Source organism: Vulpes vulpes, chromosome 13 (genome assembly GCF_048418805.1).
Source record: "Vulpes vulpes isolate BD-2025 chromosome 13, VulVul3, whole genome shotgun sequence".
In the NCBI taxonomy this organism is placed as follows: domain Eukaryota; kingdom Metazoa; phylum Chordata; class Mammalia; order Carnivora; family Canidae; genus Vulpes; species Vulpes vulpes.
Window position 1 is genome coordinate 14,975,813 of NC_132792.1, and position 12,203 is coordinate 14,988,015.

A 12,203-nucleotide genomic window follows, 5' to 3' on the forward strand; every position below is an offset into this window, starting at 1 on the left:
AATAAATAAGATTCTCTCTCTCCCTCTGCCCCTCCCCCACCTCCCTCTTTTTTAAAAAAAAAAAAAAAAAGGTAAGAAAACTGAAGAGGTCTAGGTGGGACGTTATGTGGTAGAAGGGAAATTCCAACCCAGGTACTCCCTCTCAAAATTAGCCACAGTGCTGCCAGCACACTCGCTGTTACACTCTGCTTCTCCTCATTCTCTGTCTATAAGGTCCAGGTCAAATGAATAGCTCTTTCCCCTCCCCTCCAGTGGATGTTATTTATGTATGTTAATCTCTTATGGTACTGTTAGTTGCTTTATTCATATGATACAAATTAAGTAACTTTATAGATACCAAGGACACATGAGACAAAATAAATAAAACTAGGGAGGGATGGAAGTGTGGTCATAAAAATATAAAAGGGTAGGGGATCCCTGGGTGTCTCAGTGGTTTGGCACCTGCCTTCAGCCCAGGGCCTGATCCTGGAGACCTGGGACCGAGTCCCACATCGGGCTCCCTGCATGGAGCCTGCTTTTTCCTCTGCTTGTGTCTCAGCCTCTCTGTGTGTGTGTGTGTGTCTCTCATGAATAAATAAATAAATAAAACCTTTTTTTTTTTAAAGGGCAACAATACATGGGATCCTTGTGTTCTGTATGTACCTTGGCTATGGTATTGGGTTTGCAAACCAACACTGCTGATAAGACTTTGTAGAACTAAATATACACACATGCATATGCACATACACACAAGTACAATGAGGACAAGTAAAATTTGGGAAATCTGAATAAGATCAGTGGATGTTATCAATGTCCATACCCTGGTTGTGATATTGTACTATTGTTCTGCAAAATGTTACCATTGGGAGAAACTGGGTAAAAGGTACAGGAGATCTCTGTATTATTTCTTACACCTGTGTGTTCTCTATATTTCTCTATCACCTAGAATCATCTCCATAAAATATTCAGTTAAACAAGAAAGAAACTCATGCCATCTAGTAGGATAAATGTAATACAAGAGGCACAGGTCTAATGATAGGGATGACTCAGCTGTGTACATACTTATCTTGCCCACTAGATTGTGGTATCAAGTAGGGGTGGGGACTGTGTCTTTTATAATACCACAGCCATCAGGGAAAAAATGGCCAAGTATGTAGAGTTTCCTTTCTTGTACCACCCACTCCCCACTTCCCACATTTGACTATATCCTATGGTACTCGACCCTCATCTCAAGATGTCTGATGTACTATTGATATTTTCCCTTTCCTGCATATCATCCAACAAGAACAGTTCTCAATACATGTTCCCAATCCACATATAAATGACAGGACAGCCTGGATTAGTAAAAATGAGGGACGGTAAAGGGACTACAAGCCCTAGAAAGTGGAGATCCACCTTTTTATTAGCCAGTTTAAGCCCTCTTTGACTCTGGCTTCCTTCCTAGAAGTGGAAAGAAGTCGTCATATTTTGATACCTATCTCACAGAGTTGACATGAACTCTGGTAGGTGAGAAGTGGCTGGTATCCTAGAAAAAATACAGGATCTCAAACTCAGTTCTTAGTTCCACTACTTACTGTGTGTGGTTGTGGATAAATCACTTAAGCTCTCCAGTGTCCAGTGTCTTGGGTTACAAATAGTAATAAAGCCTGTTATCCTTCCTCATGTCTGTATGAGGGCACTTGAAACTCCCAGAGTACCTACGAAACAAAGATGTGTCTGGCTCTGCCTAATTCACCACTGTCTTCCCAATACTTTGTATGTGCAGAGTTCAGAGTGCTTATTAAATTCGTGTTGAATAAGCAAATGGAAAAATCAAATCATGGGCCTCCAGTGAAATGTATTCTTTGTTCCAACCAGCTCTTAATGCATCTGAAGCCAAGACCCTGGAACATTCCAGAAGATCTCTATCTAGGACCTCTTCATGGCTCATCTTTTAACTCTTTTTCCCAAGGCCAAAGGTAAATTCCAGATTCATAGACAATCATTGCACTGGCATTAAGTCATCCTCCATTTTCCTCAGAAACACCTTGCCTGCATATGCATCACTCTCTCCAGCTTGCTGTTCTTAACAGTGAATGAGTTCAAATGAATGATGACTGCAGTGAGAATGGCCTGCCAAATTGTCTTGTTTAACAGCTGAAAGGAGATACACATAAAAGAATCCCATTTCCTTGTCATTATCCTCATATCACAGCTATATCAATTACATTTCTTAGTTGCAAATTATAGAACCCCATTTGCCCACTAGATTAAATAGGAAAGGAATGACACTTTCCAGATTTTCAGGGAACCAGATTTGAAGACAAAAAAGCAAGGAACTATGCCCATCTCACACCACAGATGGCCCCTAGGAGACCCCACCTCTGGACCCAGATACTTCAGCTCATCTGTCACACTGGAAACAAGAGGGCACTGCCAGTATTGCCCTCTCTGAGTAAACAGACCCATTTGCCCTTTTCCACACCAAAATGGTTCTATGCCACACCTGTTTATTCATATCACTAAAGTTCAGTTCAGAACCTCAAATGCAAGCACCTGACTGGTGCAGCCTGGTCACATGCCTGCATCCTAGCTGCCAAGAGAAGCTGGGAAGGCAAATTTATGGTTTTTACTTGGGAAGAGTTTACAAATGAGAAAGGAAGTTTAAAGATGCAGATGCAATCAAAAAAGAAAAAGTCCCATTCTATCAGTATTAAAAAGTAATTCCGATTAATCACTACCAGGCTACTGTGATATCAGTTAATCCAAGAATCATTTTTGCTCCAAAACATTAAACATCTTGGAATATTCACGCTTTTGTAAGCAAAAGTAAAGATTTGTTAAGAATCTGTTGAGAAACTATGATAAGAAATTTTCTCCAGATTTCATTAAAAGGTAATTTACTTGGGCAGCCCTGGTGGCTCAGCGGTTTAGCGCCACCTTCAGCCCAGGGCATGATCCTGGAGACCCGGGATCGAGTCCCACGACGGGCTTCCTGAATGGAGCCTGCTTCTCCCTCTACCTGTGTCTCTGCCTCTCTCTGTGTCTCTCATGAATAAATAAATAAAATCTTTTTTTTTTTTTAAAAAAAAGGTAATTTACTTATCAACAAAACCCTTGATTCATATTCAAGTACTGATGGAAGAATTAATACTCCTGTCTAACTTCTATCATAATTTGTAGCAATTATATAATAAAGCCATCCACTATTTATGATACACACATTGCATCCATTTCTAGAAAGCAAAAAAAAGTGAAAAGAAATTATCAGACAAAAACTTTGGGTAGAAACACGATGATGTATAGAGGTATAAAAGAGCAGTCCGTAAAGGTTCCTAAAGAACAAATCCTGTCAAACTAATCTAATTCAGCTCTCTTACCAAGACAAATGTGAAACATCTAGAAGAAACAATAAATGTCATCTGTTTTTATTTTGTCAGGGTTTGGGATTCTGCCTTGAATAATGTGGGCCTCAGTAAACTAAGATGCTATCAGTCAGCCCACCCAGCTCTTAACCAGAAGTACAATTTTTGAGAAAAGGATTAAAGTAAGATTTCTACTAAGACAAATAGTGCTTTCACAAAAGCCAATGCAAAGATTTTTTAAACACAGTATATCTATTACAATCAAAGCCAAAAATTCAGTTTAACAAATAAAACTTGGGTTGCCCTTTGGATATTTAAATAAAGAAGTATGACTTCTATCAATGAAGTCTTACCCACTCAAAGGTCACTTGATTTTCCCAAAGGACTAGTACAGGTCTGACTGCTGCTGAAATAATAGAAAGAACACTTTTTCATTAAGCTTCATAAGTCCCCCAACAAATAGATTCACTATTGGGACTGATTTGCCCAATCATTCAGCCAAGCCATCTTGCCCCCAGATGAGATGGTTGACTCACTTCCATGATATAAAACTAGGGCCCCCAGACACTCACCTTTCTCACTGTTTACCATTTACCAATTATCAATGACTATAGGCAGATTACAAAACTTATTTGGGCTCCAGATTTCTTTCCAGTCAAATGGAGAAAATATTGGTTATCTATCTCATAGAGCACCATGAGTATTAAAGAAATTAAGACATATAAAGTGCTCAGAACGGTGTCTGGCACAATATATATTCAACAAATGTTATATATCATAACATATGTTCAACAAATGTTATATATTATAAGCCCCGAATCTTGAGATTGCAGTGTGTGTGGGGGGGGGTCTTTATCCCTCATAAATTCAAAATGCTTCTGATTTTAGAAAGAAAGAGAGTATTAAATAATTTCCCATTAGAGTCTGGGCCAGCATTCCATAATCAAACTTATTAAAATTTCTATAGTAAAACATGTTGCCATTCATATTAACTGGGATAAAGACAATAAGTAATAGCCTCATGTCAAGTTCTACAACAAAAGACTCTGGGCCAAACCTAGATAAAACTGTCAGATTTCAGAACTGTATGGATTTAGGGATGTGAATACAGTACTGTGAGCCAGGTTGTAACTATTTACACTTTCTATTCTGTACCATTTGCCTTATTCCATATCTGTTCCACTGCCTAAAGTCTTCCAGATCTCTTGGGTTTCTGATCTATCCCTGTATTGCCTTTTACAGCCTTGACCTAATAGTTGGCAAGACTTCCCTCCCTGGCCATAACCTGAATTTACATCCCACCAGTCTAGCCCTCCTTGTGATGACTTCCCAGAGCTGGCCCCAATTCAACATTCCTGCAGTGTACATTCCGGTCACCAGGCCCAGAAACAGGTAAAATGAATGGGCCGACAATTCCCAAGGCATATGGACAGAGTCTTTGTCCCAGAACCCGGAGGAAAGTAGGTCATCTAGATTACTAAACATAGTACTAACCTACCTTCAGGTGGAAGTCACGCAAAGAACATTTAATGAAGTCACAAGACATTCTCTCTAAATTACAGAAATGTATGACTGGCATCCCAAACCTGACAACATTCCCAAAGCTTCCACCAGTGGTCACCCCACCAGTCTAGCAAACTCTAACACTTAGCTGTTGAAGTCCTACTCTGAGTGTTGATTTACACCACGTTGTGTTGTAACTCCTGATGGCCAGAACTTATGTGGCAATGGCAAGAAGTCAGTTGGAACTTTAACACCTTTTCTGCCACCACCTCCCCCATTAGAGCTGAGCAGGGCCAGCTTTATCATGGATATGTGACCTGTGTAATTGTACTAAGTGCCACACTCTCAGACGATCCCCATGCTAACTTTATTGCTCTGGTTTTGCCATCTTGAAATTCTTAATCATTTTTGAACAAGAGATCCTATATTTTCTTTTGCATTACACCCCACAAATAATGTACCTGGTCCTGGAGCTTGTGATACTAAGAACAGCATTCTATTATTTTCAGAGAGGGCATTCCAATGTGTTGGAAAATCAGACAACCCCATAGGACAATGGTTTCCAAGGAAGAGGAAATACACTCCAGGGTTTGAGCAAAACCATCCATTGCAGTGCAGAAAAAAAATAATAAAACTTCTATTTATATATATATTTTTCTCATCATTGTTCAGCTCTATTTTTGAATACTGTCTCCTGCTATTCTTTTCTTCTATTTCATAGTAATAGAATTGATTTTTAGCTAGGGTTATAGCCATAGAAGTTACAAAATTATATTTCCCAGCATCCCTTGCAACCTGTTGCCTTAAAGCTGAATACGGCTATGTAATAACTTTAGCCAATAGGAGGATCATGAATGTGATGTTGTAACCCGGCTCCATCCTTAAAGACAGGGGTCATGCTATGCCCTGTCTTTTCTTGCATTCTGCTACTTGGAACATGAATTATTCAGCAGACCCTGCAGATGAGTGAAACACTGTCAGGATGTCAGAACTACAAGGGAGACAAAAACAGGGTCCCTGGGAACCCTCATGGAGCAGAGCTGCCATCCTAGTCCTGGACTGCCTCCCCCCTGACTATTCCATGTAAGAGAAGTCCATTTCTATCTATATTAGCCACCATTCTTAGTGTCTATTACACACAGCCAAACCAATATCCTAAATAATATATTAATACCTTAAAACAGGAAAAGAATTTATTAATAACAAGTAACAGTAATGGAGCTAAGGATTTTACTTTGAGAGAACTGAACTTTAGACATCTCACTAAATTTTAAATCAAAGTCAAAAGTTTATCTTATACAAATAGGCATAAAGAAGAAGAAGAAGAAGAAGAAGAAGAAGAAGAAGAAGAAGAAGAAGAAGGGGGAGGAGGAGGAGGAGGAGGAGGAGGAGGAGGAGGAGGAGGAGGAGAAAGAAAGAAAGAAAGAAGAAAGAAAGAAAGAAGAAAGAAAGAAAGAAAGAAAGAAAGAACCTAAAAAGTACCATATCACACAATTCATCCAATTTTGACAGTTCTTCATAGTGAGAGAACAGTTAGAATGGGACAGAGAACTGAGAGGAAAGGACAGGTAGGTACCTGCACTATCTAGCTGTCTTTCTTGTCCAGTGTTTGTCATCAAATCCATGAGATACAAAAAATTATTTGTGTGATGTGTGATGTTTTAAATTCTCACAGGGATGATATATAACTAGTACCATGGTAGATGCATAGCTGAAAAAATGCTTTATACATGATGGCTGCCTCTGAGCACCAGGACTTCATTCTCTCCTGGTTGTCTGGTTGCATGTCTTGATCAATTGAACATTCTGATTAACTGAATGCTTTCACTTTCTTAATCTCAAATTTAAGTTCCCTCATCTGTAAAATGGGGATGATACTACTTCATACCTTATAGTTGGGAGGATTAAATGCAACAATGCATGGGCAGTGCTTAGCATAGTACCTAGCATGTGTTAAGTGTTCCACAAGAGTTAGCAGCTCTCATTGTCACCATGATCATCACTACCCTCACCACCACCACCATCACCATCATTATCACCACCATCATCCTCACCACCATCATCATTATTATGCTGAGATATCTGACTTTAAAAAGAATATAAAATAGTGGATTAGGCTTCTCATAATCATAATTTATCTTAATAGTGAAAGGGAATATAAAGGAAGGGAAAAGAAATGTTGGGAAATATCAGGAAGGGAGACAGAACATAAAGACTCCTAACTCGGGGAAACGAACTAGGGGTGGTGGAAGGGGAGGAGGGCGGGTGTTGGAGGGGAATGGGTGACGGGCACTGAGGTGGACACTTGACGGGATGAGCACTGGGTGTTTTTCTGTATGTTGGTAAATTGAACACCAATAAAAATTAATTAAAAATAAAAAAAAATCATAATTCATCTTTTCTGCACTCTTTTCCCAGACCTTGGGGAACCTTGGTATTAAGCTGAAGAATATGAAGTTGTTTCTATTCAATTGTATTTGACCTATTCAAATGGCAAGTGCTTGACTGCTCTTGAAACAGAGCCAGGTTCTACAATTGACAGTTACCATATGCTGCTTGGACACTATTACTTTACATAAAGAATAGATGCAAAAGAAATCCTCCCCACAAGGAAGCCCAGCCTGGCGCGATAAAGGAAGGAAGGAAGTCCAGAGGATAAGATAAGATAGGTGGTTCCAGGTGTGGAAAATAGCCTCTAAGGACCAACCTTCCTTTCTGTGCTTTGTGCTCCTGCCGGAGTGTACCACGGTGCCCCACACACTCTCCCAGTCTCCAGCATCTACACAGCTGAGAGTTTTGGGGGCCCTCCCTGGTTGCCTGAGGAGTCCCTGCTCATCCTTCAACCCCGAGCTCTAGAGAGAAGTGTTCTTTCCATCTGCATGCCCCCTCTGTCCACCCAGGGTCATCGCACTGACTCTTGAGCAGGATCCCACTGGAACACATCCACTCTGAACTGCCACTCCTGTTAGTCACCATGTGTCCTGCCCTGAATGAGAGCCCCTTGATGCCCAGGCCTTATCCCATGCCCGGCACTGAAGGGGCGCTCTTGAAATATTTGTTGAGCTGAAAAGAAGCTAGTCCCTCTCTCTGCTTTTAGGCAGGGCTCTCTCTTAAGGATACACTCATTGTGTATTTTCAGGGACTCCAAAGCAGGGTCCCTTCACTTTCTCAGAAACTGCTTTCAATGGTCAGTGACCCCTTCACTCAACAGCATTCACTCTTCAACTCTATGCTAAACACTTTTTATAGTCTGTCCTCAGGTTATGTCGTGAGCGTTCACACCACCCCAGCTGAACCTCCAGTGTCCAGAACGTACACTCCTCTTGTTCCTTAATAGACCCCAATACAAATATGAATTAGAACTTAGATTTGACCTCAGCCTTCTCATTTATAGGAATTTATCCTGAAGGTGGGATTGCAAAAGTTTGCAAATGGGCAAAGTTGAGTATAGAAGGATATTTATTACGAAATTGCTACATTAGTCAAAAATGGGAAATAATTCAAAAGCCCATCAACTGTGGACTAAACAAACTTTGTACATACTATGAGATCCCTTGTGCTCATCAACAATGACAGCACAAGTATTTATTTGTTGAACTGAGAAAATACCACCAGATGAGACCTAAACATAAGCTCTAGTAGTTCAGGGAGAAAAATGCAAGAAAAGGATTCAACCCACAGGATTCTAGAATGCTGTGATGGAACAAACCACAGGGGTCACAGCACTTTTTAATGCTAAACACTTTTCAATCACCCACCTGATAAGACAGCTCTCAGTGTATATGATGATGTTCAGAGTGAAGTAGACTACAGAACAGGATGTATAATATGATACAGTTTATGTAAAAAAAAAATGCATAGAAAGATTCCTGAAGGGATTTTTCATCAAAAAGATTGTCAGGTAGGATTTAGCGTTAATTTTACTTTCGTTATAGCCTTTCCTATATTGTCTTTCCTTTATATAAAGGTTGTATATTATTTTTCATTCAGCCAAAACTGCAAAGCTCTTTTTGTTTTGGAGAAAACTAGCATGTGGAACAAGGGGTCTCTCATCAAATACCAGTAAATGGAAATTGGTGCACAGTCCTTTTAGAACTTTGCAGGATTTTTACAAATGCCATGAATAAAGTGAAGAACCAAAGGGCCTTACAAATGTTATATTGCACAAACATGCCCTAGCCCATTCTCTGAGTACGCACCAAGGAACTGATACTGCTATTGACGTGACAACACACATTAATGAAGTTCTGTACAGTCTTTTTTTTCCTGTACAGTTTAAAAGGCTTTCTCTTTCAAAGTCTCATCTGACCTTCAAAACTAGTTGTGTGACTAGTCCCCCAGACAGAAGTCGCTAAGTGTCTCTCTGGTCACCATTAGGCAACATTTCCAGGTTAGGGTTGGCACAGTTGTTTGTTGGATGAATAAATGAGTGGATGGGTGGATGGATAAAATGTATTATTTTTTTAAGATTTTTTATTTATTTATTCATGAGAGACACACACAGAGAGAGGCAGAGACACAGGCAGAGGGAGAAGCAGGCTCCATGCAGGGAGCCTGATGCGGGACCCGATCCCAGGACTCCAGGATCATGCCCTGGGCCAAAGGCAGGCTCTAAACCACTGAGCCACCCATGCATCCCAATAAAATGTATTATTTTCCTTTTTTATAGACAAGAAAATAGAAAAGCAGAGGTGAAGTAACGTGCCTAATGTGATATAGTGAATAAATGAAGAAGTCAGTGTCTGGAATCATTACCCTATATGGTTTCCTAATCAGCTCTCTTTTGTCCAAAATACCCCCCAAAATCAGTTTTCTTCAGGAGGAAATACTTCAAAATCACTGAGACATATAATCGATCATCGGGAGTTATGGTCAAAATATCAGCTGCTTGGGAATTGACCTATCAAAACACCACCAATCATGGCACTTAGTGCAGGATCCTGGAGACCACCCACTATGCCAAGCAGTAACCCATTAATTGCTGGATGTGAGTGGGTCCTGGGTGGCAGAAGGGCACTCAGTGGGCTCAAGGTAAGAGCTACTTAACTACTGATATGGAACCATTTCATTATTTTACAACAAATGCAGCCTTACAAGGGCATAATGGTTGGTCATAAGCCTTGCTACAACCCCTCTACAACACTAGAAGGCTTGCTACCCACGTGAGAAATTCTCTTCTCTGCCCACTCATAGCAGAGCCCTCCAGGCACTATTTGTAATGCCACTTAAAACCTTCATCCTAATGAATCCAATCTGCATGAATAAACAAAATCAAATGCCACTATTTTCTTTTGAAAATTATCCTGAGCCTAACCACGGTAGGGTATCAGGGTATGTGCCTGGAGAAAAATACAATAATTGCAATGAGGGAGAAAATGCGCTAAAATCTCAAAAACAATGCATGAGACACAACACAAAAGACCAGTTCTAGTCAGGAACCCAGAATTCTCAGAAGACACACATGTTGTTTAAGTACATTTTTGCTCTCCGCACCAGGTAAGGTTCTGGAAGGCAAGAAGGCTGTCCCTGATCTCAATCTGTTCATAGTCAAGGCAGAAGGAGAAGCATCAGTAAGGTATGAAGTGTGAAGTTCAGAGAGGATAAGAATTCTGTGGAATTTCTCCCTCAGAGGAGTGAGAGTTTTTTAACAACAGAGGAAATCCAAGAAGTTTTCCTGAGGAAAGTGGCCTTGACCTTGGTCTTCAGAATACCAGTGGCATTTGCACTTGGGGAGGAAGGGAAATGTGCCATTAGAGATCAACACAGACCAGTCTTGAAGCAAACACTATTGTCCAAGACATTTGCCAGCAAAATATACAACATGGACATTGTAGACACTTTACTGACCGTGTCATTTCCAAACGCGTCATGCTTTCTCATGTCCCAACCTTTACTCGAGCTGTTCCTTCTATCTGGAAGATTCTCCTTCACCTTCACTTCTACTTCCACATTCAGGCATGTTCTTTCCTATTTATCCTTCATTTTTCAGCTTAGATGTACTTTTTCTAAGATGCTTTCCTTTATCTCCTCAAATGGATGATATATTTTTCCCTACCTGGGCCCCCACAGGACCCTGAGCAGACCCCTACCCTAATACCTATAACACCTCAGTCACAATCACCTACGTTGTTATTGATCAATATACTTATCTGTAAGCACTCTGAGAGAATGATCTGTTTAGATGCATTTTTGTGAGCCCATGCCTAGGAAAGCACTATTCTCATAACAGATATATTTATCAAATGATTGAATTTTTAAAATGATTCAGTAGCAGTCCTATACCAGAACCCCAAACCTGTCCCCAGTCTGAGCCGACGAGCTCATGTCATTATACCAAATCACTTTGCAGATGAAAAATACAAATGTGCCCAGACCCTTTTTATCTAGCCCCAAACAAAATGAAGGGCCAAGGCCTGTTCTGAACCACACAACTAACCCCCAAGGCCACCATGGTCACCAGGATACAGTTTGAATCCCAGAGGCGCTCCCTCAGCAAGTCTACAAATGAGGCCAGTGGACATCATTCTTGCAAAATGACTAAAAAGACCTCGCCTGTCATTTACAAACAGAGAGAAGAGAGTCTGGAGCAGAAGGAGATGGCCAGAGAGAGAAATGAAACCAGACTTCACTTGGCTTAATGGTCAGTGTAATTAAGTAAGGACAGGCTCTGGCTTCAGAAAATGAAAGCATTTAACATTAACTGTTTATAGTCCAGCTCAAGGAATTAAGGAAATTGTCTTAAATGTTAATAAGGGTTATTTCCAGTTGTATTATGAGGGATTCTTTAAATCTCCATAGATCCTGTATTGTCTAAATTTTCAACATTGAGTAGTATATATTTTCTCATCAAGAGGGGAAAGTGCATCTCTTAAGCATATCCTTCCTTCTGGCCCATGACCTTTGCCTACTAAACCTTAAGTCTCAGTTAACAACCCTTGGGGATTTTTGAAGGAAGACCCTTACCCCCAGCTCCCAGCCCTTTGGCTCCAGCCACACCCAGAGAAACCTTCCTGTTAGGAGAAGGAAATATGTTACTTGGCTTTGGATGGCTTCTCCATTCTTCCTCTTCTTAGCGGCTCCTCTGGCCTAGGAACCAGCAAAATCCTGGTGTCTGGCTGTATCCAGATCCTGGACACAAGTTTCTGAGTTTCACAGTAATCTAGTGGGTGAAACCATTTGGGGGTGTGGCTGAATCAACACTCATTGGTGTGCACGGCTGTTCTGAGCATCATGTTACCTACTATAATCAAAGGTGCAAAGGCAAACTGTCGCAAGAAGAGTGGGTCCATATGTTAGGCTTCTTAGCCAATTACCCTCCCACTCTCTTCAGTGACAGGACTAAAGGCTAAATGCCTTCAGCTTCAAACTTATATTTTT

The 12,203-nt window shown here is 40.6% G+C and overlaps 1 protein-coding gene across 1 annotated transcript in view; it reads right to left on the reverse strand.

Annotated features, from left to right (window-relative positions):
- FER1L6 (fer-1 like family member 6) overlaps positions 1-11,963 on the reverse strand; it is a 156,442-nt gene extending 144,479 nt beyond the window's left edge. The window contains exon 1 of the mRNA XM_072733968.1: positions 11,862-11,963. Within this exon, the coding sequence (XP_072590069.1) occupies positions 11,862-11,884 (23 nt within the window). The 5' untranslated portion in view covers positions 11,885-11,963. The remainder of the gene's footprint in view (positions 1-11,861) is intronic.
- Positions 11,964-12,203: the final 240 nt, after the last annotated feature.